The sequence below is a fragment of the Chlamydotis macqueenii genome, chromosome 8 (assembly GCF_036417535.1).
Source record: "Chlamydotis macqueenii isolate bChlMac1 chromosome 8, bChlMac1.mat, whole genome shotgun sequence".
Lineage (NCBI taxonomy): Eukaryota > Metazoa > Chordata > Aves > Otidiformes > Otididae > Chlamydotis > Chlamydotis macqueenii.
In genome coordinates, this window is record NC_141563.1 from 32,151,431 (window position 1) to 32,179,140 (window position 27,710).

At 40.8% G+C, this 27,710-nt stretch overlaps 1 protein-coding gene across 2 annotated transcripts in view; it reads right to left on the reverse strand.

The window, feature by feature from the left end:
- LRP8 (LDL receptor related protein 8) overlaps window positions 1–27,710 on the reverse strand; it is a 182,048-nt gene that overhangs the window by 39,632 nt on the left and 114,706 nt on the right. For both annotated transcript variants that reach the window (XM_086753025.1, XM_086753024.1), the window contains exon 4: window positions 1,770–1,898. In XM_086753025.1, coding sequence (XP_086609151.1) covers window positions 1,770–1,898 — 129 coding nt within the window. The remainder of the gene's footprint in view (window positions 1–1,769; window positions 1,899–27,710) is intronic.

Sequence of the window (27,710 nt, forward strand, 5' to 3'; positions counted from 1 at the left end):
CAGAGAACTGGGAATGTTAACAGAGTATCAGTGGATAGGCTTAGTGAGGTTTATCAGATTTGGATAAAAGAGAGGACAGCTATCAATCCTTCTCAAGCTCTCAGAGTTTAAACAGCTAACACATTTGTTCTCATCCATGAGGAAAACACCTTAATTTGACAAGCAACCTTACTGAAAATGTTCCAGGACAGCCATTCAGCAGTGCGTCCTGCTTCCTTCTCAAAATGAGTTTAATGCCTCTGAAAGGTGCTGACTTGACAGATCTTAGGACTGAAAGCTTCTGATGTTTCCACCCACCCAGGAAGCTCCAGGTTTGCCTCTCAGTGCCTTCCTGCCTGGTCCTCTGGCCAGAGAACGGCGTGTCCCACATTCAGACTGAGCAGTGACCCCTCGGCAAATTGCCAATGTGCACCCACCAAGGTGGCGGCCTACGTGGGGACAACCCTCAGTCATAAGGAACTAGATGAAAGTCACGAATTCACTTCACATGAGTTACCCAACAACCATCAGAAGACAGTGATTCGTCCTTGGACTAAACTTCCATTTTAAGAACCTGCATGTGCACAAACATGGAAGATAAGCAAGACCAGAGATGCTGAAACATCCAGAAGAGAAACACTTAGCTATTTCTAAATCCATTAATAGCATCATCATATTGAAATTGTGTGGCATTCAGTACATATTTACATTCATTTTGGGGGTTTTCTAAACCTGGGGCAAGGCAGCATTTTTGTTGAAATTTGCTCACTGCATACCTAAATAACAATTATGAACATTGCATGATCTACAGGGTGGCGAGAGGGAAGGATCCCTGCTTAGGCTTTTTGACTATTTTACCAGCAGGTCAGTAATAAAAAAGCACCTTAAAAAAAGAAGCCTGAGACCATTTGCATATAAGGAATTTAAAAATGACAGAGTTACATAAGAACAGTATTAGAAAGGTGATTTTACTTCTGCACAGACTGGTAAGACTGATATTCCCTAAGTTCTGGTGGTCTGTACAAAAAGAAAGTTGGAAAAATCAGCTGCGATACCGAAGGGAGCCACAAAAATGAGTCAAGCATTCATTCACAAGAAAATATTTGACAACAAGAAGCATAAAGAACTAAACATGTTTAGTCTATCAAAAAGACAGTTTGAGGAATGGCTTGATTACACAGTGTAGGAGTTCTCAAAGAGGGAAACACTGTTAAAGAGCTCTTTCATTCAGCAGAGAAAGGCCTAATAAAAGGCAATGGCCATTTAGGGACTGAATTTAAAACAGTTACAGCAAATAGTATATCATTCTCTCTCTGTACAGTGAAACCAAGAAGCTATTAATAAAGAAATGTCCAGGCCTATCTATTATATCCTAGCAGAAGCTAGCCTTAGTCTAAAGGGCGACACTCTGCAGGCGGAAGGACACAGCAGTAAGCTGCTGAGCTACCACAGAGGAAGGTTTGAATATTGTTATTTAAGTCTTTATCACATCATCTGGGTATTAAACCTGATAATGATGCTCCAAACCAACTAACTATATTCTGCTACAGTAGTAAAAGAATACTTAATTCTCCATATAGTTAACTTTGTATTCTCCAGCCAGCTCCAACTGGAGAATCTTTCTTTCTGCTCTTTTTCTAAAATTCACTACTTAGCATTGCAAATGTAGAGTGAATGAATTTGTTGGCAGGAAGTCATCCCTTTACATGCAATTTGTAATAGTCACTCTAGGACTTTTATAGTCCTAAACAGAGATGTTGCATATGTATTAAAGTGTTACTCTAACTCACCAGGAGTGCAACCAGCCTCATCAATACCACTTTCACAATCCTTCTGCCCATCACATCTCCAGGACGACGGGATACATTTGTTGCTTAAGTCTCCACAGCTAATTTTTTCAGCTGGACATACTTGCTTGGCTGGAGGAATAAAATACAGAAAAAAAAAAAGTTAAACATAACTGTAGACATTGCTAATATTGTTTGCACTTCTAAAGTTACTTTTATTGTTTGAGACATATTGTAATGAAATTCCAAGTCAACACTGATTTTGAGGTGTGGCTGCTTACATATCTTGTACGTGTCCCCAAAGGAGATCAGAATACTTTTACATTAAAGAAAAAAAAAAAAAAAAGAAAAAAAAAAAAGTTCCACTGCTTATTTCAACAAGTCCCAGAAACTTAACTTTAAACTCAAAGAAATTAGGAGAGAGGATTAGAAGTAACAGTCTTCTGCAACTTCTTCTGCCTAGCATTTCCTCGCAGGCTGGCTTTTGCTTCTGGCCATCCCAGTGACCCTGAGTTGTGACAAACTGTGCATAGGCCCTGTGGCTCTTTACACACTCTTGGGGCCTGATGGCCCTTTCCCACCTTCTCCTTGCCATCGCCATCTGTGCATGGGCTAAAAGTGCCCAGCTTTTTGCTGCGACTATAACATGCTGCTGCCTCTTGAAACCAGTCTTACACAGGCTTACGCAGAAACAAGGACCTTCCTGTCCTTCTAGTCTGTGCCTGACCCAGCCAATCCCTTCCAGGAACGTAATAGCAGGAAAAATGAATTGCCTAATATTATTGTTAGGGTTTACTTATACGTTTCGTACTGCAAGGCAATTTCTAAATTTAATGATGTAGGCAGATTATGGTCGGTAAACCTGGGAAAAAAGTGGCAAGCACAAGCATGAAATCACAGACATTAAATAAACTTAACTGTGTCTAAATTAAAGGCGACTGTGATCTGAGACATGGAAAGAGTCTCAGAAGCAAAAAATCCAGTACATGCAAGAATACAACTACGAAAAAAAAATAAATCTGTCAAATTTATCTGGAACCAAGTAAGCTGTGAAGCTCACTCTCTTATAACTATTTTGCACTGCCAATTTTTTTTTTTCATACTAGTGTAAAGAGCAACAGATCTACATTTATTGTGACAAGGCTGCTTGAATGCATAATGTTCCATAGTTTAAACAATTGTTTAGTATTCTGGAACCATCATGCAGTTTGGCAGGATTTGCTTATTAAACAAACCAATTTCTCCCTTTAAAAAACGATACGTTTTCATATAGTTTTTCCATTGATATTAATGATGATAATGCTATATATGGTAACAGGTCTACTGAAAAAGGGGGAACCTAAATTCTTGTTGTGGTTTTGTTAGTGAAGGGGGGGCCTATTCTCCAAAACCTTTCACATTACTCTGCCCTGGCAAAGGTATTTATGCAAAGTCAATCAGCTTCCCAAGTATTGAGCAAGAGAGGATCAGAATTATACCTCTTTCTTTTCCACCAGCACAAGAAGGCCGTAGAGGGACATCTCACAGCCCCAAAGCATCAATCAGCCACTTAGAAAGCAGTGCCATTTAATCCCAGGATTTCTCTGGCTTAGCACCTTGAAGTGCTACAAACAGCAGTTTGCAGAAGCTGTGGGCAACCAATATACCAAGAAAAATTAGGTCCTGCCACAGACAAACAGTTAATAATAGATGTAATTAAGTTTTCTAAACCTGGGGCAAGGCAGCATTTTTGTTGAAATTTGCTCACTGCATACCTAAATAACAATTATGAACATTGCACAATCTACAGGGTGGCAAGAGGGAAGGATCCCTGCTTAGGCTTTTTGACTATTTTACCAGCAGGTCAGTAATAAAAAACCACCTGACACTGGAAAGGCTCCCCAACAGCACCCCACCAGGGTCAACACGTCTGCTAGCTCAGATTGATGTCCTGTCACAGGCTGGGACCCGTGTCCCAGATTTTTCCCATGGCCCTGGTCCCTCTAGGCTGCAGGTTTCTAATGCACGACTCCAGGGACGCTTGGTGGCACTGAGCCCTCATGTCCTTCCACAGCAGTCAGACAGCACATCTGAAAACCAGGTCACTCACCAAATGTGCAAAATGGCGTCAAACAAGGTGCTTGCCCTCACCCTCGAGGAAGCTGGCACGCCTCACCTTGACCGAGCCGCTCTGGACACCATCCCTAGAGTTGTACAGCAGGGCACATCATCCTCAAACATGCCCAAGTAAACCATGGGTACAGAAGGAAAAACAAATTCCATGGCAGCTGACTGGCAATCAGCAACTCCCTCAAACAAGCAAAAATGGAGCTAGAATGGTCGATTTGGCCTAGAAGCACCACAGGCCCTCAGTACAGAGGGCTCGCACCTCAAAAATACCACTTCTGCTGGCCTTACCCAGCCCTCACATAGACAGGTGCGAGTCTGGGAAATGCAGGAAAAATAAAAATGTGCACCCAAGTCACTATAACTTTTATTTTTTTTTAAACCGCTGCACAGAGCCACACAAGGCTTTCAGACTGCACTCTGGCAGGAGAGGCCTGCAAGGGCCAGGGAGGGAAGGCGCCCAAGGCCTCAGCTCGCTGCCGTCGGCCTCTTTGAGGAGAAAGGTGGCAACTCTGAGGAAAAGACAGCAACTTCTGGGAAAGGGACAGGAATGGCCACAGGCCATGCATATAAGACAGCACAAGAGACCTGAGGAGGTGAGAGAGGCACAATGCCTGGCTGTGGGGAAGGGTCCCCAACCCCAATAGCAGGGCCGTCTTGTTTTCTGAGGGTCCCACCCAGCAGCATTGGTGAAAATAAGGCTTTTTGCCACAAATACTGTACAGAGGGATGATGGGACCAGGGTCTGCAGCAGCTACCTGGGCTTCGCATTCCTCCATCAAGGCCTCCGAAGCCTCTCGGCTCTGAGGTCACCAAACCCCAGCTGCCCCCTCCCAAATATCTTCACCACCAACCCCAGCTGCTGTGGAGAGCCAGGCAGATGGGAGTTTGCTGCTGGGACAAGGAGGTCACAGGTCCCCCTACCCTGCACTTGGCTGTGTGAGATGAGAGCGCTCACTCTCTTCTGAGCCCCTCTCCTCCTCCCTATTCAATTCAAGGTTGGGTCCTGTGATGAGGTTTCCTTCTAGGCCATCTCATGCTCTAAAATAAATTTTTACCATAAGCACACACACACTCAGAATATACAAGGTAAAAATAACTTTTCTCACTACATTTTGCACTTTGAAAGTTTGTCTCCTATCTGCATTTGTGCAGTTCATTCAAGAACAAGATTTGCATTGGACTGGCACACTGGGAAAAATGTGAGACAAAAAAAAAAGTCACAATGACATTTGTTAATCAGGTTATTGGTCCACATCCCAAAAAACTGTTCTAGTTCTTATTGCTCAGGCTATGGTGATGCAAAGGAAATCTGTTTTGATGCCAAGTAGGACCAGTTTTTTCATCCTCGTAGCAAATCTCCATTGAGAACTAAGTGGGTCAAGACAGATTAGAACACTTTCCACACACCTGATTTTGAAGATGGTGAAATATAATTATAAAATGGTATCAAAGCACAATGTGTTCATTAACCAAAAAGAAGGTTATTTATTGGTCACAGTTTAAATATGGGCATTACGTTTGCTTGGCTGTGGGCAGAGGCTTAACAGTTTTGGAAAGCTGAAAGGTTTCGAAAGGTACGGACAGAAGAGTCCTATTTATGGAAAGCAATCTCTTGCTGACAGAGTAATTGCAGACATTTCCAAAAAAATGTAAATCAAAGCTTGAACTTGCAGGGATGCAGCAACAGAAGCTGCTGTTGGTCACAGTCACCAAATCTCTGCGTTACAGTGGTTTCTGCACCCAAGCAAATATTGCATGGAAGTCAACAGCTTGTAAGCACTGGCAGACAACATAACAGATAGGGGATCTTGCATAAAACTCAAAGCAAAATTTTGATGAAAATACTTCTGCATCGTTTCAGCAAGGTGGGTTGTTTCCTCTCCCCTAGAGAAGCTGCAGCAGTGCAAGTGGATTCAATGTTGTTGTCCATGCTATGAAACAGGCTTTTAGCAACTGCAAGCCAGACTTCTCGTTTCTGTTTCTGCACACTGCTTATACAAACCCAGGCCTTTTGGGCTTACGTGACCAAAATGTTTACTTCCTACTTTCCTCTTCATCCACTCAGAATGGAAAGGGTGAGTGCTGTACGTGATGGTGAGTGCTCTTACCCTGGATATATTCTAGACCAATGCGAGTTACAGGAAGATCTGCCTTTTCAGAAAAGCACCATTAAACAACTTGGTTGAAATGTCAGACACATCAAGACCAATTTATCACAATGAACTTCAAATGCCAACGATGGACAACAATGGTTTATTTATAAGAAGACAAGAGCAAAGAAGACAAGAAGGTTCCATTTACTCACTACCGCCAATGACACATTCTTCTTTTTCTTTACAAGAGGCTACAAAGTCTTTCAGAGAACCATAGAGCCTAACTGGCGCCCCACTGTTTGCTTCCTCTTGTGTCACTGCTGTGCTTTTCAGGCTCTGGACATTATGTATATTCAAGAAAGCCCAAGAAAATAGAATTGATTTACTTTCAGAAGACCATGTGTCAGGTTCTCACCAAACAGGTACACTAAGAGCATACAAAAATGTAATTAAGCAGCTTCTACTGGTGGGAAACCCACAAGACTTTTCATCAGCAGACTGAAAAGAACGGCCTTTGTGGAAATACATCATCTTACAGGTCTGAACAGTTTCTCTATCTCTGATGAAATAACTCCCCATCTTCTCCAGACTGCCCTCTGTGTTTTTCCCAGGTTCTTCAGAAGAAAAATCCCAACCCAAAACTTCATTCTGCAACAGATAAAATACCATACTAAAATTATTTAATTGATTTCAAACATGCCAATAAATTGTTTCTGCAAAACTTCCATGACTACCTTTATTATAGAACTTAAAATTCCCATTCATCCTCTTTCCTCCAGCAATGGTTTAGCTGTCTGCTTTTTTTTTTTTTTTTAAGAAACAGTTTTCAACAAGAACCTTCCCTTTTCAAATATTGCCCTTAAATCTTCTTTTGTCATAGCTGGCAGTCCTATCTCAGAGATGTACCAAGAACAAAATAAATGTTCATACGTGCCCATGTACAGGACTAGTACCTCTATGTTTCCAGCAGAAACAAGCACAATTGTTAAATGAGCAACTCCAGAAGAAAGAAAGAAAGAAAGGGAGTCGATAGGTATAAATTGCTTAGGGAAATTCAAAACTCAAGAGTTCCCAATTCCTGGAGATTTGTGATTCAGAAAAACATCACAGTCACAAGTTTGCACATATACTCTGCTTTTGCATATATGTGTGTATATATACATGAAAATGTATATCCCAGTCTACACTCACTAACTTACATCCGATACTCCAAAGTATTTAGGGTGCGTAAGAAACACACTTCAAAACCTATCTTGTGACTTAAATTGCTATCACAGCTGAAGGTGTGCCTGCACTGCTATCTTCCTTCCCGTGCCACCCCTTCCACCTCAGCCTGGGTGCTAGGAACACTAGGTTCTACCCTGTTCACCCACTATTTCACTCTGTAGCTCACAGCTCAGGACAGGTTGCTGTTGCCTTAGTTTACTTCACTTAACCCTGCAAGACATCAGTTTTTCTGCTAAAGAGTTTTATATAATCACACTTGTTATATTTAGTTAATCTCTCTTATCTCCTCCCTGGGCCAAACCAAGCCCAAACCAAACTGTATCCAACGAGAGCCTCATGGCCAGTCAGAAGTGCTTGTGTGGGGACAGCAACAGCCATGGTGGATGTGTCTCAGGAATTTATTTGGCATTGGTGTACAGAGCACATATCCTGTGACTACACAGGAACACTCCTGAACCCACAGCTTCGCTGGGTGCCTGCACTTGGATCTATGTATTAGCAATATACAAAGGCAGAACACGTTATGGGGAATGTTAATCAAATAATTAGGATTCTGCAGTGAACTTCCCCTTCTTTAAAGCAAGACGCTATGAGCATCCACCTGCTGGGATGGCAAGCTTTACGCGAATTTGCAACTTCTACTAAAGCTGGTGCAACTGCACGCAGTAGCAGTATTTAGTTTGCTCACCATACGTGTATTATGCATATGCTTGAGATTACTAAGAAAATAAAGGCAACTTTACATTTCCTGTTGAAACCAGCCCAAGCCAAAATAAATGTCATGATTAGTGGCTTAAGTGAACTAAGATTACAGCACTCGGAGTCTTGGAATGACACCAAACCACCACCACCACTGATGCCTTTGTTGACAGAGGAGGCCGACCCATCCATTTGCTAGCACAGGATGGTCTGTTCAGGTCAGAACTAGGGAAAGCTGACAACACCGATTCCCATGACCCGAAAACTTGGACTGCTGCTATCTGACTCTACATTTTTGAGTATATAAGAACATACTTAGGTGCAATAACCTTTGTGGGAGCGTGCAAAGCAGATAAATAGTGAAAATATATGCTTTATGTGCCAAAAGATAATTAACTTCTGGCTGTTATCATTAAACTTTGAACATAAATTACCATAAGTGACTCAAAAGACAGATTAGGAAAGGCTACTAAGAAACTATACTATAAAGGTCAAGAAATAATATCATAAACAATATTACAGTTGATATATCTGATAAAAAGTTAGATTCTGTGGCGTGATTTGTTTGTGGGTGACATGTTCAGAAGTTCCCAGGGGAATGGAAAAGGATTTACAAAGATTTAACTCCATTGCACTGCACAGTACAGCCCTTAAGTCCATTCTTGTGTGCTTGTAAGAAAGGCTTCTTTACAACATCATAGGTTAGGAGTCTTCAATGAATCTCCAACTCCTCTACCTAGAAACTGGAGGGATAAAATACACTTAGTGTACAAAGGATTTAGCATGTCTAACATAGATAGCATGTACCTTCCTTTTCTGCAGATTATCACATTGGTGATTATCACCTCTGAGATCAGAGGGAAATAATCAGGAATTCAAAATCCCAGGATTAATCCTAATTACTGAAATGCAGACTCACTGTCAGAATAAAAGTAAAGTAGCTTTTACAGGAAAAGCATGTTTCAAAACATAGACACTACAAACAACCTCAGTGAAGGAAATTATTCTCAGAGGCAGTGCCAGTAGTTTTAATGGTTAATATAACCTGTATTTCAGCACAGTGTAAAGAGGTAAGATATTTCTATAGTAGGCTGAAAAGATAAGTGGCATCAGTTTTATAGTAACAAATAACTAAGTTTCACCTGCCACAACCTGAGTCACTTGGATGGGTCAGGAAGGGATTCTTTACCCAAGTTCAAAGCTATCCTGGCATACTTGTGGTTTGTTTTTAAACCTTTCCCAGAATAATGAACGTTGGCACAGGTCAAGACAGCATGCTGGACAGAAAGGACCAGTACTCTCGGGCTTGCAGCACATCATTTTTATTAGATTCCTCTTCAATAGGTCTTACTCATCCATTTCAAAAATCAAAGCTACCATCAAACTTGGATAAGGAAAGCATTTCCTTCCCTCAGTTTCCTGGCAAGACTTCAGCTGATTTTGTCTTTCTGTAAACACAGTAAATGCTCACTTGCTGCGATCATCTGAGCATGCCTCAGCTAATTACTTTCATAGACAAGGCAAGACACTGTTTTGATGGCACTTCTGTTCTCTACCTGACATGTCCAACAGGCCCTGCTGCTGAGTAGTGAAGTCCATTAACTCAAGTCACTCGGCTCATTTGAGGTAAATTTGAGTCAATGTTAACAGCCCATGGTAAACTGGAGGTCAAACTGGATGACTTAATGATCCTCCTTGGCCTAAAATTATAGCAAACTTGGGATACTTTCAGTAGAAGTCAGGAAATTAATTAGGTTAATTGTTTCCAACCTATGTTCATGGTCATACTTTCTAAAGCTTCAGAACTTATAAGCTAAGATCAGATGTTTAACAACAGTCAGGATATAGGTTGTTGAGCCTACTTAAATTCCTTTTTTTTTTTTTGTTTTAACTACCTAGTACTTGTAAAATGACAGTGTTTTAGTAGTGTCTGTACAACTCACAGTGACCTTCCCCCACTGTCAAGTCTGGCTGAACACAGAGAGATCAATTTCTAAGAGATCATGACAGGTTTTCAGGTTTGAGAAAGATCTACATGATACAATAAGGACTTTCTGCTCCCAAACAAACCACATTTCATTATCTGCCATTACACACATGAGAATTCAAGAACATCTTGTAAAGGCCCATTCCCTGCAGCAGCTTTTATGCCCAAGTAACTCGTTACAAAGAAGTTCCCTTCCCAGGGGACACTTAGCACCCCCACACAGAGGGTAAGCAATTCCTCAGCAAGGTCAGTCCTTGGACTGTGTTGACCTCTGTACTCCATCTAACTCATTCAGCCCAGCTTCTTACAATCAATAGTACTTAGATGTCTCTTAGATGTTAGCCAAATGTCTCTACGCATTTATTTGGTCAGAGATGCATGAATTCTTTAATAAACTTCAATGAGATGTAACATAACCCAGGGATTCCAATCCTTACTACTACTTATAGATTCTGGACAACAGTAACATACAAAATAAATATGACTGTCACCTACCTACTTGTGACATGACAGTGCTAGAAGGTGCTAATCCTGTCGCAGAGCTCAGCATGAAGGGTAAGACCCCACACGGCCAGGCAGAAGAGGTGTACAACAGAAACAAGGTTGGTATAGTCCAACTCCATCTGAGTAAAATATTGTTACAGTATGTGTAGCCACGTGAGATACCACGAACCTCTTGCCACCTTTAAATGCTACAGAGCTTTATATCTTTCCCGCCACCACAGCCATATGGTCACTAGAAATGTTTACTTGGATTAATCCAGAGAATAAATTAATACAGCCCTGTAGTGACAGGCGAGTGCCCAGCTTAATCACTATGAAGCGCAGCCCTCATTGTTTAGGGGAAGAAAAAGGGGATTTTTGACAAACTGAAGTCTGAGGCCATCTGCCAACTCTTTCCCCTACTTCTACCAACTTCGGCCCTTTGTGTGTCTTCTCTGTGGATGAGACAAATTCATGATTTACCCTGGACCTAAAAATGGAGAAACGTTAAAACATGCATGGAAAAATCCTGGCCCAAGAAATCTGCTGCTGACTTCAACTGAATCAGGAGTCAAGACACAGATCACGTTGAGAATTTCCCAAAATGGGTCCAGTGACTGCTCCATCCCAGCTAGTATCCTAGAGGCCAATATTAATTATGGAAACCAATCAAAATATATCCTTGCCAATTGCACCATTTACTTCCTTATATTAAGCCACAACAGGCTACTACAGCTACAGTGATTTTTAAGAGAACAGCTATATAGAAGATTCAGTTTTGTACTTTTACCAGCAGCAGTCATAAGGCAGACTAACCCTTTTAAACTCAAGCGGGATAAAACCTTACCTTACATCCGCTTACAGGAAGAGTTCAAGGTGCTCCTTTAAATCGGCACAGAAGTAGCCTCTCTTGGTTATAGGTTAAAAAGTGGAATGTCAGAGACTTCAAACAGGGTAGTGCTGCAAATGCCACTGAAGCCCATCACATAGCCAAGCAGGAGGAAAGGGCACGGAGTCAGAACGGCTGGATGCTTCACCATGTCCCACTGAAACCCTAATGTGGTCCCCTCCCTGTAAAACCACCAAACGTTCTTGCCCCTTCTCTCTGCTCTCTCTCTAAGCCAGGGCAGAACTTGTCTTCCAAGAGGAGTTGTGACACTAACACATTATTCTGGCTATTGAAAACCTGAGTTTCCATATTCAAATTCTTCATATCATTTTGCAGTACTTAAAATTTCATTTTCTCTTCACTGATGAGCATCTCTGATCTCAGGGATCAGCTGGACATGTCCTTAGCTTGGCATAGAGAAAATAAGATACTAGTATTAAATACAAGGAAAAACTTAGACATCAAAGTAAGAAACAAGAACAGCTGAAGAACCATCTGGTATTGGTGTACCTAAAGCAGCAATGTACACTGCTGATCTCAAACAGTTTAATAATTTAATAAACTGATACTTGGTTAGTTAGCAAATACATAGGCCTGTTTGCAGAACCCAGGACTCCATTTTCTTTACAGATAGTTTTCTAATAGCAAAGCTATTAAATACACTGTTTCGTGAGGGGCATTCTTCATGCTCAATTAAAAGCAAAGATCAAAAAAATGCAACAAAGAAATGGCTTTGTTTAAGGTCACTTAAAATACTCCCCTTTTGTCTCTATTGTTTTTAGAGGTAGTTTGAAAGTGAGTGATGTACAACACCGTCCTGTCAAACCTCCCATCCCACCACTGTCTACATCAATAATTACCCTGTCAGTCCCTGCACACATTGCCAGTTGTAATGCAGTTCAGTCACCCCTCCTTTTTACATCAACAGTAATGCCTGAGGTGGTGCGGAGGGGAGGGGGAAGGAACTTGCCTTTCCTATAGCCCAGAAATCAAACTGAACTCCAATCTTTGGCACAATTGAGAGCAGAGCTCCGTTTCTCAACACAGATCCTCTACTTCTGCTGACATCCAGGGACGCCTGCTGTGAAAACCTAAGTCTGGCTACAGACAGCCTTTAAAAAAATCTATCATGATCCGCTGTGTTCCCCCACGATTAGTGATGCATGATGCTTTCAAGGCAGTTCTGATTCCGACAAGCCTTAGGAGAATAAAACACTCAAAGGTAACAGCCAACCCAGCACAGACTGGTAGGGACATAGCTGGGAATCAGCGAAGTTCAAACACAGACATGCTATGGGAAGAAAGAAGAGTGTCAAGGAAGAAATAAGAGTCAGGAGGTTATGGTGGCACAAGCCAGGCATGAATGGAAGTCAGCTAATTAACCCTGAGAAATGCAACTTTTGAAAGGGAAACTTGTTCACTGCCCTAGATCAGTGATTCCAAGGCCTTGTGGGCAAATAGATTTTTGAACAACTTTCAGACTTTCTCACGCAGCCACACAGCTGACAAATTGATGCATTCAGCTGCTGAATGCAGCTCTGGGAGCCCGCAACGGCCTTGCTGAGCAAAGGTGCGCAGCTGGGGAACGACTGTCTCAGCCTTCTTCCACCAAAGTGTGACTTATTACAAGTCTTCTGTCATCTATTCAGGTATCAGCCTGGCCGTGTCAGCCGTGTGCCTAAGTAGCACAGCCTAATTCCCATTACCTGGGCATCCCATGGGCACACCAGACCAACTCAGCAGCCTTGACTTATGGAGCCTCATGGCCTGACTTAGCAGAGACCACCTAAAGAGCAGAAATCTGCAGAAAAGCATGAAATAACTATATTACTGTAGATCAGGGGAATAGAGTAGTGGTTCTTTATTCCTAGGCTCTTGTTCTAAATACATTAGAGCTTTATAAACATCAACCTCTTCACTAAAGATTCAGTGATAAAATACTCCAGATTGCAGCACACAATAAATCAATCATAGCTCCCTGCGTGATCTGTAACTCAGCAGTTTGAAAGCATCTTGGAACAAGTTCTGCACAGATACTTTAGACAAGAGACACATTTACTTTTTACTGAATCAAACATTATTTGACTGGTTGTCATACGTATGTGTAAACCAAAGAGTTTTCTAGACTCTCTTCAAATCTGTGGCACTGTGACTCTGAACTGTTAAAAATCAGTTTTTAAAAATAATCCATTCTTTTCACTAGCAGTAATCTTGCTTAGGACAAGCCTGCCAGCCGCAATCACCTTAGTCACTTGTCAAATTCTTATACAAGCAGCTGAGCCCAGCACCAAGACTGATTTATCTATTTCTCTTCCTATACATTAATTCCTAGAATTCCGCGTAATATGCATAGCAGTGTGTTCCATTCCTATTACAGCAAATCCAGAAACAAATTCCAGGAGAAGCCTTATTTCATACACATTCAGGCACATTTAAACTCTCTACTTCTCCACTTCTTTTGAAGCAAATTAATGCTTGACTTAAAATTAAGTTTTTTAAGCACAATTTAAAAACCAGTTCACCAGACTGGTGAACACAAATATCACACAATTAACAAAAATCAGTTACTAGATGTCAGTCTGAATTTCAAGGTAGAAAAAAAAAAAAATCATATTTTATATGAAAGTAATTACAAAAAAAATCACTGAAGTTAGAGAAATGCCTCTGCAAAGGTGTCTCTGTTTTACAGGGCCAGTACACAGACTTGAGCTGAGAGTACAAAACAGATCAAAGCAAACATCCAGAATGTTACTGGGATGAACCCTCTGGCCAGTCACCTTGGTAAAAAGGGTGTTGTGGGAACAAAAGATACAAAAAAAACCCTGTAATGATCCTCACAGTAAGAGGCTATACACTCTGCCCATTTAGCAACCACGTAAGCCAAGAAATATGTGGGGCCAACTTCCACCTCCAGTTCTTCCCAGAAAACCCCACTTCCACCAAGGCAACAGGAGCGTACTTAGCCTGTAAACTGAGCTGTAAAATAATATATATATAAACTGGCAGATAACAGATATGTAAACTGTATTATATAAATTTTCCTGTGGCAGTTCCTGTCTCTCACTCTTATCACTTAAGCAATAACTAGGAAATTGTCAGATATTTCAGCACTATCCTGAAGATAAGTGTAGTTTCATATCTGATGAACTCCTAATGAATATGCTGTTAATTGCATAACCTCCTTCAGTATAGTAACTTTTCTGTTCATCAAGGGCATGGATTAAATGGCTTCTCTGCTTTAGAGCATCCTTGTAATTAATAATATATTCTTGCCACTTCTAAATATAACCTATAATGAGATGCTTTAAAGAATCCAAGCTGCACCTTTCACCAAGCACTTTTGATCAGAAGAAAACGAGCCAGAATTTGTTGAGACAACAGAGTCTGCTTTAACTGTGACTGTCAGGTTCCCAGCGGGCCCAGTCCTGACAGGCAGCAAGCCTACTTCAAGCAGGTCACGGCAGCAAAACCTGCCAACAGCAGCACACACCTTCCTCTAGCTAAAACATAGCATCTCTTTATCTCTGGGGATATTCTGTGCAGCTCAGAGATGAAAAGAAGTGTGTATATATATATATATAGATAATATATATAAGATAGAACACATAGATATATATTAGATAACTTCTGCTCAGTCAGAAGAATAATTAACTCCTTGAAAACTCTGCCATCAATCCGCCTATCAGGCAGTAAGCTAATACACTGTGCAAAATCTCACCAATTACATTCTCCATCCACGTGACATGTTCCCTCTCAGAGGTTCCTCCTGGTTTCTGTTTGTTGAGGAAAGACAGATCTCCAAGGATAACAGAGCAGAAAAAAGGGTTCTTGATACCTCTGATCTATGAATGATGATCCACAGCTGGGAGAAGGAAGGAGAGTGGCTCTCCCCTGCCCACGAACAAACTATTTTCTGAACAAGGCTATTTTTGCCCTGAACATTCCTTCCCAGCGAGCTGGATACCCAGCCCCAGACAGAGCACCTCCCCGGTGTCTGAGCTTGCGGCGTTCAGCAGCTGGGCTGAAAGTCTTCACATATAAACTGTGCCACTTCACCGATGTCTGTTTGCATCGGCTGAGAGAACTTCCCGTATTTAAAAGCTACGGGACCACTACAATCAGTTGAATGTTTGCACAGCAAAAGGTTGTCATTCCTACATCAACACTCCATCTAAATGACAGGTTATCTTTAAGACAGGTATCTATTTTGATTCAAAGACTTCAGCTGGTAAAGACTTCTGGACAAGGGCGTCCACTTGTTTATTTACCACTATTGCTAAGAGCTGTATTTTATCTCTAGTTCCAGTCCTTATCTCTTCTCTCTTATCTAGTTTCAGCTTTTGTTCGCTGATCAAATTATGCTGTTTCTTGCTATGCTGAAGAAACAACTGTGTGATGAAACCTCTTCTCTAAGGAGACAGGTGTAAATTGATAAAAGTAACTCTTAACCCTCTCAGTAAATGAAGTACCCTTCCAATAACACATATTTTCCAACTCTATAATCACGTGAGCTTTGTAAGGTTGTTCACAACCCCTTGTCTAATAACCTTTCCACTTTACAGCAGCTACCCGTATCTTTTACCACCTCTCAGTCACCTGTTCTTCGATGTGTTTAACAGGCCCTCTAATCATTCTGTACACAACATTTTAATGATCTTTATGCTTAAGTCAAATCACATATCATAAAATACACATAGTAGCTTATTAACACACACAGTATCTTATTAATAAGGTCATTAAACAGTGAAAAGCGAGACAACTGTTTTTTCCAACATGTTGACACAGATTTTTTTTTTTCTTTTTTTTTTTTTTTAATCTTGATGCATTACATTTCATTATCAGCCTTTCTATGGTTTTGTCCAAAACTAATAACAGCATGATCAGCATATTCAGCTCTTGGAGCCAAGCTGTGTACTACTGTAGCAGTTAGGAACTCAAGTCTTGGACTGCAGACCTCCTGCAGGCTCTGTACCATGCTCTGTTTAACCTTTTAAACTATCACGAAAAAAACAGCTTTTACTAACTTACTGAAACTTCCATCAATGTTCTAATATCTGTAAAAAAAAAAAAAAAAACAGTATTAAAAGTTTTTTGAAAATAAAATATCAAAATACAGATCAGAATCATTGTGTCTGTGAACAAGAGTTTGCCAGCACTTCTGTTTTTAAAACATAAAACTTCAATAGCTGCTGCTTAGTAGCAGGCATGTTGTTAAATGTGCAAATGTATCTTCTTCGTCCTCTTTCTGAACAGGAATTAGAAATACTCTTAGTATTCTCTCATTTTCTGCCACTGTGGCTTACTGTTTCACTCTCATTGACCAGTATCACACTATACAGATCTGCTTTTCATATAGCTAAAGAATGCCTTACAATCCTTAATATATCTGGCCATAAACTTTTCATGCATACTTCTGGCTTTCCTTATTCAATGCCTTTATTATCTAACTACCCCTTGTACCTAGACTGTAATTCTTTCAGCTTTCACTATTATAGGTTCTTATGCTGATTGCCTATAGAAACAAAGTTTCTCATACACTGTTAAAAAAACAAAACAAAACAAGAAAACCACAAGAACCTATTTCCCTGCCCTCGTAAATTCTAAATACAGTCGCCAAATCAAAGAAAATAACAAAAAGATAAAAGGTCTCAAGGAGAGTTCCTATAAGGTCAGTGAAAATACACGACTGAGCAGAATACTTTGACAGAACAAAAGGCTGCCAGGTAAGCTCAACCTGTATTGGAAGATAAAGAATCCATGCAAGAGGAAACCAGGGAAAACTTTAAACTGGCATTCTTACCCTCTTATGCACCAAAAAGTCAATCAAGCCCAGGACATAGATTAATGGCATGGAAGGAAGGGGTGAGGGAAATCAAGTTTCCCTAGTTCTGGTACTCCTGAAGCTATTTGCTAACCCAGTGACTGAATTATCTTTATTTGCAAGAATTTAACCCACACAGCAAGGCGGGGGGAGGAAAGGCCCACAAAAATATTGTATAATGCACTGGTTTTTAAGAGCAGGTACATGGATTTCTAACTTTTTTAACATTCTTCCTGCCTTAGTGTAACTAAAAGAGGCAGAACAGCTCTCTGAGACAAAGTCCTGTCTCCTGTATGGTAGGTAAGATTGCTTTTGGTCTAGATAAAGTATTTTTTATGACTTTCAAGTTGCAAGTAGACCTCATTTCCTATGCAGGTCAGCTATAATTTCCCATGCAGCCGCCTAAGACTTGAGGGAGTCTGATGTCAGAACTTTAAATAACTTGCTGCCCTCGCAGTCCCTAACCTTTCCAAAACCTTCTCTGACAGCGAGACAGAGTTGTCTTTATGTAGGTTCTTCCACCTGCCAGCTGCAGGAGAGGATATAGAGAGCCCAAGGCGAGAGGGTCTAGCAGAATGTGTGAGCTTCACTGTCAGACTCAAAGCACCTGCCCTTCACACTGAAGACAAGAGCAGCAAGAAGCCACCACCCCGCCTGCTAACATCAGGGACACGGGATGACTGGCAAACACGTGCGCACCTCCCATTAATCATCCCACGCCTCGCGGAGAGGTCAGCTATATCGCTGTGAGTCAGCTCCTCCGCAGCACGGGCACCTGTGCCATCATCTCCAAAGAAAACAGATGCCAGCCTGCTAATCTGCTTTTAGAAGAAGGAAAGGATAGCCTGGCGGAAATTTTGATCCGTGTCACAATTACAGTCTAGTCCTGCAGCACCACACATTTCGATGATCCCAAGCTGGAGTTAATAACAAAGGCTGAGCTGAACCAGTATAACCTTCAAAATGTAAAGGAAAGTCTCTTACATTCCCCCTATACAGCAACTGGAACTATGAAAACTGTCTGAATACGTAAAGAATTCTTCATTCTGTGGGGTTTAAAAAAAACCCCAAAATTAAAACAAATGAGTAGGCATGTGAGAGCAGCAAAATTAAATATCTGTTTCTTACTGTTTGAAATAACCCCAATATCCTGATTAACTATGCCTGGAGAAGTGTGCTCATAATCATTTTCAGATGTATTAATTGATTACATCAGTCTTCTCAATAAAGGTAAATGAGGCCACACAAGACAATAAAACCGGCCCAAAACTGGCCCCAGCATCCACATTCCAGCACTATTTTGAAACAGTGCCTCGTCTCAATGAGCCAGGGCATAGAGAAAATAAAACGTGAATTCTGTGAGCACATTCAAAAAGAGAGTATAACATGCTCTTGCTGACTTTCGACAGAACAACCTGACTTGTCCTGTCCAGTCTCTCTGCTGTCTAAGTCCAGTTCATAACATGGTTTTAGCTGACAAAACCTACACACTACACAGTGTGCAGGAGCTCCAGGTAGAGGAAATGTTTTTTTAAAAGATATATTTGTGCATCCATGTATTGCATGTATTGGCATGTGTCATCCATGGCTACCATAGCCGTGCACTGAATTGTCACACTCAAGGACTGCATGCTACTGTTCCTTCTCCTCCTCCCAAACCTCTCCATTCTTCGCCATCCAGTCAGTTTTGATCCCTAAAGATGCCTGGGATTTGGGAAAGCAGTTAAGTAACTACAGTACAGACAAAGTAAGTTTGCGTGGGTTTGAACTACCAAAATTTTTCCTTTGGCTCGGTAGGAGAGAAAATGTGTCTTGAAAGCCAGAAACATCAGCCCTAGCTCTCACAATATTTGAAGAGCAGATACGAATGTATTCACTCCTTCGGGGACATATGTTACCCAACAGTTTCCAGTGGCAGCTGCTCTACACTCTTTGGAAAAAAAAAAAAAAAAAAAAACACCACAAAAAAAAACCCCCCACTTCTTCCAAGCCAGGACCATAGGAGCTGTATAAAAAAATCCAAGTGAGGGAGAAGAATATGCAGAATTGTTAGGCTATGAAACGGTAATAACTGATCCCACAATTGTGAAGTTCCTGGTTTTGCATAATCATTGAACACACTCTTCTCAGGAACCTGAATCCTAGACATTTTCGCAATTCTTTTGCACAATTTTAGAGATGTCTCCTCCATTTATTATGTAGAACAGGGACTACTTTTTTTCTAGTTTAAATTGGCCTTTTCTAAACATCTTTCTATAGCTTCAAGCTATTCCCCTTGCAAAAAGAAAAGGACTTTGCTTTACGTTACTAAATGCAGTCACATCACAGGCTGTCTCCTGAAGTCAACCTTTAAAAATAGTAATAAATATTTTATACCATATGATGAAAATATCCCAGGGTCCTGTCTCATAAAGAGGACAGTTACACACATGGAAACTCCTTGCTCACTAGTCTGTGGAAAGAAACTGTAACGCAGAACTTCGACACACACGTGTACGTACAGAAGTTGGTATGCATAGGCATAATGCAATGGCCACTATTAGATAAACAGAAAATCTTGCACATTAGGACTCAAATTGTGCTCAGAATTCAGGCCACCAGTGATCTGAGGCCACCACCAGTTCAGATCTGTTCCTTTTTCTGTATTTCACTGCAAGTATAATTTAAAAGGATAATTCTGCATTTCAAATAAAACAAGGTGTAATGTTTACACCAGCACAGTCTGGCAATGGAAGGAAGGAAGAACAACAATCAAAATTCTGCTTTTTTCTCTCCATAATCCTGACATACAATACTGCTTAAACATTTCTCCTTAAACCTTCACAACCAAGACTGTTGGCTCACGAGAAGTAACAAGGAACAGTTCAAAACACACTAAACAATGGAGTGTGACTGGTGCTAAGACAGTCATACTGCTATTCAGCAACGATGTGCTGATTTCTAGACAACCCCAAAACCCATGCTCCCAGTCCAAGAGCAGCTAGAAGTAACAATACTGACCTTTAAATTTCAGGGCAATAGAGTCCAGCTACAGCATGCATTAGAACAGCAAGATGCAAAATCTGAGAGCACATATGGAAGGGACGATCTGTGCCTGAAGGGTACACAGATTCAAAACTTTTTTTTTTTTTTTTCTTTTTAAACTTTCACACGGATAGTTTTGAAGAAGTAGCTTAAGCTCAGGTTTTATCAGAGCCTGTTCATCTCACTGCCCTCACTAAACTACTGATGCATGTACACATGATGTTAAAGCATGGGCACGGCCAGATGCCCCCCTTCCCACTGGCACTACAGAAGTAAAGTCTGCAGAAGAAATTGCTTCCTAGGAGTGATTAATTTAGGGCATTCAGCTTAGAAGAACTGCCTACACTGAAGTATCCGAAAAAAGGGCATTTAAAAATTGGTTATTTTTTTTCAAAGGTCTCAGCTCAGAGCCTACAGATATTTCCTGTGCACTTCTGAAAGGGTAGGCTTTACTTCTATACTCACTTCTTAGAAAATAAATTAAGAAAATACTATAGAGATGTGATGAAAATGTTCAGTAAGGGGTTGTGAAAGAGCAATGTTCAACTTAAAATGTCCCCATAGTTTTAACTTCTTATGTATCTATGTACCCATTATCTATCTCTCTCTCCATTTAAGTGCAACACTCAAGCCACGTTTGGTCGTAGATGAGGGACCCTTGACCTTATTACTATAATCTTCATTTCACCCCTTTTGCTGTTCCTGTATTTCATTAGTCTTACTGCTTTACTCGAGCTGTTCTCATCTAAAACCCACTCTGCAAGCCCCGATGCGAGTAACGTCACGGCTGTAAGCTCTCTGCTAAACCACAGCTGCACAGGCCTGGGCAGAACCCCACCGGCTCCAGCAACGCTCTGCTGCAAGCAGTTACGTAATTGTATTATGGAAATGGTGAACGCTAATACAGGACCCAGGTCTGATCTGCTTTTCTGAAGCACCTCACACACTTCGTGGTGCTGAAATAACCACTGCGTTTAACCACAGTTTATAAAGTACTTGGTTATTGGATAGAAGGACAATATAGAAGGAGTTTGCAGTAGAGCAGTTAAGCGCAAAAAGGATTTAAAAATGTGATTTTAAAGTTGACAATTTTTCTTTAATCCCTTTAAAGCAATTTATTTTGCTGTCTGTCTTGAATACAACACATCAGGAAATGCTTCTCTGAGCTTCACATCAGATAAGCAGTTAGGTAATTACGGAAACAGAACGGAACTTTAATTATAAAAAAACCCCATAGACTGTTCTATTGTGATCTTCCACAGCATCACTGTTTCTTATAAATGAACATACTGTGCAAGCTGGGAAGAAACCATTGATTAAAATAATCAAAAGCCCTACTAGAAACTTAGACATGTCTTGCCTTTGTGAAAAAGCAAAACATCATATCTGAAGGGTTGAGAGATTTGAATTACCTCTTCCAAAGCTCACTTCAATTTTTCCTCACGGATTAATTTAATTAAATCTGTTCTTACCAGGTGGTGTTTTTTTTTTAAAAAAACTTTTACATAAACTATATGGAAGCTTGGTGTACTCTGATAAATCTAGAAGATCAGAAAATTTTATCACTAGCTTTTTATCTTGATTTCTTACCAGACATTTTCAGCTGAAGCACCTTGTTTGACTGATAAGCTGTTTCCAACCATGCCAGCAATCAAATATTTTTAGAAGTGAAACATCAGCAGTTGCACTTACACATACCTGATGAGCAGAGCAACTTTTCAATTCCTGCTCTGAAAAGCTGGAATATCATTAAACACATAGTCAAAGATGTCAGTCATAGGGAGGAGTCCGTAACTGGATTTATCTACCATGTCAGGCTACTAAATGAAGGGTCATCACCTTTTCCCCAAACACCTGTGTTTTGTCAGCAGAGCAGGTGCTCTGCAGTTGATGCCACACCAGGACAGACACGTATGCACCAGTATTTTGGGGGAGACTGAGTCCAGTGGAGCCAGCGCCACTTCTGCAGATGCTCAAGAGTATAAATGAGACTGGAGGTTTCACGTACCAGTGCACACATGCATGCTGGCTCCTTCCCGTTCTTCCTCTGGCTAACCAAGAAGCAATTCTGTACCCTGGGCACTGGGAAGAAGGAATGCTCACAGACCGCACGGCGGACTCCATCATGAGCCCGCTGGTTAAACAGCGATGGAAACACAACCTCTTTAGAAGTCTCTCAGCTGTGGCGAAGAGTCCAGGACATGCCCGTGGGGCTCCCTGAGCATCTCTGTCAGCAGCTGCTCTTTCATTTTCCCTCTTCCCAAGGCTCATTTTCTTTCTCTCATTCAGAGAGATTACTCTGATTCTAATCTACACAGGGAGGAAAAGGCACCACAGAACACAGGGGGACAAAATTATACAAAAGATAAAGGAGTTGAGTAGCATTGAGACCGTAGCCATTTGTAAAAGAGATTATGGTCGCAAAAGTGCTTCTTATCAATATGGAAAATAAAGCCACAAAAAGTGTCTAGATGAGCAAACATAATGAAACCTGCCAAAATGAGTGATAAAAATTATAGAAAGAAAAATTATACAAGTTTCCAGGAAACTGCCAGAATTAATCATAAACACTTTTTCCTGCTACCTGAAGTCTGCATCTTTTTTTAAATCCAAATAAAAAGCTTGCCTAAGCATCCTGCAACACTGGTATGTATCTGCTATTTCAGTATATCCTCGCTGTTCTGTCAAAGGATCAAGTATATCAAACGGCATCCAGGACTTTTAAATAATTCATACTGTCGAGGAAAACTTGAGTGCAGTGTCACACTGTGTCACACCATCGCCAGCACCCACAGCTGGAGACATCTGGATGGTAACATCTGCACGGCCACAAAGAGGTCATTGCTTCAAGATCAAGCTCACACCAAATGAAGACACTACTTGTTCACGCTAAGGTGATGACTCCTCTGAGGTGCTGAAGGTATCAATAACTGAATTGCTGCTCAAAGGGACCAGCAGAAAACTAAGAACTCAGGGCCAAAAAAGCATTCAGTAGATGAACGCAGACTTAATAATTTTAATATGTCCTTGCTCTTACATGTGTAAAAGAAAGTCAGTTTGAAAAGGCTCTGCTGCTATTAAATAATTGTGTTTCTTACCTTATAGTGAACATTTCATCTTTTATATACCTACAAAGAAACCCCCACCTGTTTTCTTTTTTCAGAGGATGGAACAGGCAGCTTAGATGGGAATTTTAATTGAATGTCTACAGGCTGCTGCACAAGAATAGTGGTGTGCAGACCTGTGGCTGAGAAGAAAAGACTTTCCCCTACCACCTACACCTCTACTGCATTACAAACATCGCTGCTGGCTCGCACAGCTCAGCTCCAGGTTTGACACTTGCAACATGCCTAGAGGCAGGAACTGAAGCAGAAACACAAATTCTAGCAGAATTCATACCATTATTTTTTTGTGTCTGTGCGTGTGTGCATTTCAAAATATACGTATATGATTTTACCCATAGAAATGAACACACAATGACTAGAAATGAAATTGCTGACTGTCAAATGTGCTAGATGTGCTTCTCCCTGTACAAAAAAAAAAAAAAAAAAAAAAAGCATGGCTGTGTTTGTGTTAAAATTACTAGTGTTTGCAACCTCTATGCCAAACCAGAGAATCCAGAGTCTTCGTACAATAACTAGAGTCTAGTACGCTTAGAGAACTCAAATGACATGGTAAGATTACCACAGTAATTCTCGCAGTATAAACCAGCAAAATGGTGCAATAATTGGCATGAGTCCATTCATATGGTTGCCCAGAGAGGTGGTGGATGCCCCATCCCTGGAAACATTCAAGCCCAGGTTGGACGGAGCTCTGAGCAACCTGATCTGGTTGGAGATGTCCCTGCTCCTTGCAGGGGGGTTGGACTGGATGGGCTTTAAAGGTTCCTTCCAACCCAAACCATTCTACGATTCTATGTAAGCATGTATGGTTTAACAAAGCTACTGAGCTAAGTCCTCTGTATTTTAATGCAATGGATTCTTAACATGTTTTAACATGTTAAAATAAAAGACAAAGGGTGAGCTGAAATCTGTCACTTCAAATATAGCCACTGAATACAGCGTTCCTGGAAAGGAGGCTAGAAGCTATTGTTAAAGCAAGGCTGTCAGCAGCAATGGACGCTCACTGCATCCCACAGATGCCGAGGGTGAAGATCCACAGTAGCCTCAGGCGTGCAGACAGCACCGGCAGTGACCATGCCTCACCCCAGAGCACAATCTGACTGGAAGCATTTCAGAGAATTAAAAATCTCCAGTGCAAGGTTTAAATTACGTAAATTATCTATCAGAGCATGCAGAGACTGCATATTAAACCAGTCTTAATCATGATCCTAATCCTCAAGGAAACAGTATGGAGTATCACGAGACCCTTATTATAAATGGCAAATTATTTCAGTGGGAGTTTGTCCTGAATGAAAACATGATCCTACAACTGTAGAAACAGAGGAAGAGAGGAAAAATACCTATCAAGGAGAAGGTGGTGGAAGTAGGAATCATAGCTTAAACATACAATTAATTATGATACTAAAATACAGAGGCTATTTAAATGTGAAACGTGTTAAAATAATGTCATTTTATACACCATAATTCATCCATTTAAAAAGGAGAAAAGGTTTGCTTTCTGTACTCTTGCAGTGCAATACTGTGCCATTTAGTTAGCAAAACATTTCAATTTTCAAACTGTTTTGCCTTTAATTCCCAGAAATTATTTCCTTTTCACATCAGCGATAGTAAGTAAACCAACCGTGATCCCTGCCCCAATAAGCAAGCAAAAATAGAAATATAAAAATGAAATAATCTGAATTTCAGAAAATAAGCAGCAAGAGAATGGAAAAAATGAAAGCACGGGGCAATGAAAAGCTGCTTGAGTATTTCTGAAAACCTCTTCAGTTTTACTAGTTCCGTATTTATGGCCTGCTAAATAATTACACATACAAGAGCTTCACATGCTCAGCTTCCTTTTTCCTGCTATTCTCTCCTATTGAAGTAACTGTAGGATTAATTACAGCCATAAAAAGGCAGCATCAAACCCTTTTATGACCACTCCTGTTTATGAACTGCATGAACACATTAGAACAATAAGAAAAATGTTTAAATGCCAGCATTTAAATCTTGATAGCAGTCAACTTGCAAAAGCTCACAGTCGATCCGAGGTATGAGAATCCTGCAAATGTCAACGTGTGCAATGCTACACGAAAAAGCTACTTTCTCGCAAGGGAACGTTGCTTAAGAAAAGAACAATAAAAACATCAGAAAAGACCTGACAGGTATTTTCTATTGGTTTTCCTATAGGACTCAGCCCTCTGGAAAAGGTCACTTCTGAGATACAAACTCTAAACACCTTCCCTTAATGGAAAAAAACACATTTTGTTTTGCAGATGTATTACTTAAAACTCTTTAGCAATGGTAGAATTTCAGCACAATCATTACATACTCCAAATTCATTTACATCTCTAGGTAAGTAAAATGCTGAGGCCACCAAAGCCATGTAATCATCAAAAAGGAGATGTAATTCACTGCCCATGGGCCACAGATAAAGTTACAGCACTACCAGGGACAAACAGCTAGGCTTTCAGTTTGCTGAATTTCCTTTGATGTAATTGGATAATTTCACGCTTCAAGAAAAAGAATAGGATGCAGGAAAAATTTGTGAGAACTTGAAGGGTTATATACATGTAGGATAAAAAGGACTTTAAAAAAATCTGCACTGGACTACAAACCACGATCTGTAGGGAACTACTAGTCTGCTAACAGGTCTCCACAAGGCTTGTCCATCTCTAGTGTACTGTTAAATACATCCATGGAAAGGAGTTCTCAAGGGTCTAGAACCCTCTGCTAAGTAGACCTGGAAGCTAAGTAAGCTAAGTAGCATACTAAAGACAGAAAAATGAATTCATTTTTAAGTTATATTTTGGATGTGGTAAAGCTTTGACAGAGGTGAGTGAACAATGCAAAAACTGTATCCTGGTAGTAGAACGGTGTCATTTCCAACTATCTGACAAAATAATCTGAAAAAAGAGACTACGTACAAGGAGAGGTTGAGGGAATAGCATTTGTTCATCCATCAGAAGAGAAGGCTAAAAGAAGATTTTATTGCTGCCTTCAACTACAAAACAAAAGAGACTAGAAAAGATGGAACCACTATTTTCAGAGGTGCATACTGTCAGGATGGGAGGCGTCAGGCACGTGCTGCAGCAAAGGAAATTCTGGTGAGATACAGGGATTTTTTTGTTTCATTAATAAGGGTGGTCAAAAATGATGACGGGGTGCCTCTGGAGCAAGGGACTGGACTAGATGATCCTCGGAGATCCCTTTATCCTAAATTATTCCATGAGTTCATGGAGAGATGATCACGGGGTGTTTTTATTTTATTCTGTCTCAACAAATTTGATCACCTTGACAAATCAAAGCTTTCATTCGCCCTACAAACCAGTCTGAGCATCTGGAAAATGAGACTGCCTCTTTTGTGCCTTGTCATCAGGAGGATCCCGTAGCTCCAGAAGTGTTTCCACATCCTGTACCTTGTCCTGTATTTGGTTTAGAGATGCAGTGGAAACCTGGGATGTGTTCCTCAGCTGCTGTAATTCAGCAGTGCTCCTGACAGCCCACTGGAGACAGTGCCAGGGGATAACTGCAGGGGGACAGTGACAAGACTATCGAAGCTGCTCTATTTTATGCTGGCAATAGCCAGTCAATGTTGTTAAAATGCACACATGCACATCTGACATTATTGCCACCTTATTCAATTCCCTGAATGATCTGTAACAAATTAATACAATGGAATGGTCTTTAATTTACAGGTTCCACTGCATTTACAATCCTTCACCATCTTATCACATATAAGTGATACGTGATATCACACAAACATATCTGCTCTTACTGCTGGGGAAGAAAAAATAGGGGGGGGGGGAGAAATCCTCTCTGTTCCTGTCCCAGGTCCTGCAATCGTACCCAGCTGTGCCTGGCTGACTTGGCCTAGTTTTTTCCTTTTCCACTTGAAGTTCAACAGCCCAGTGCACATGATGTCCTGAAAGAGGCAGTCCATCCTTCTCTAGGAGAAACTCTCCAAGGGCAAGGAACAGTTTATTACGTCATTTTGCACAGAAGTGTGGTAATGTCACCAAACTCAATCATGCAGGAGATCTGGATCAAAGAATAATAATAAGAGTCAATATAATCTGGGGTGAATGGGGAGCTAGGAGAGGGTTGTACATTGGGGCGGGGGGAGGGGGAAGCAACACCGTCAACACTACCAACAATTAGAATTTTGCATTTGGGCAGCTTAATAGAAAATGAGGACAAACTGATCACCACTGTGAGAGATCAGCATACACAGCAGCAGCACACAAAGTTACCTAGGACCATGAAAAATACCCATTAAAAATATAACTGTCAAGTTTGGATACATCTCCCTGAGAGACTCATGACATGTACTTCAAAATAAAAAGGACCGCCTGAGCTGGTACTGTATTTCAAACCAACGTTCAGGGTTTGATTTTATATTCCATTTCCAGTTAAAAATCTATTTCCAGGACTGCTGCTTATTAAACCTGCCCTATTAAATCATCCCTCTATTAAATGTAATATGAATGCAGGTGTATCCTCTTTTTCAT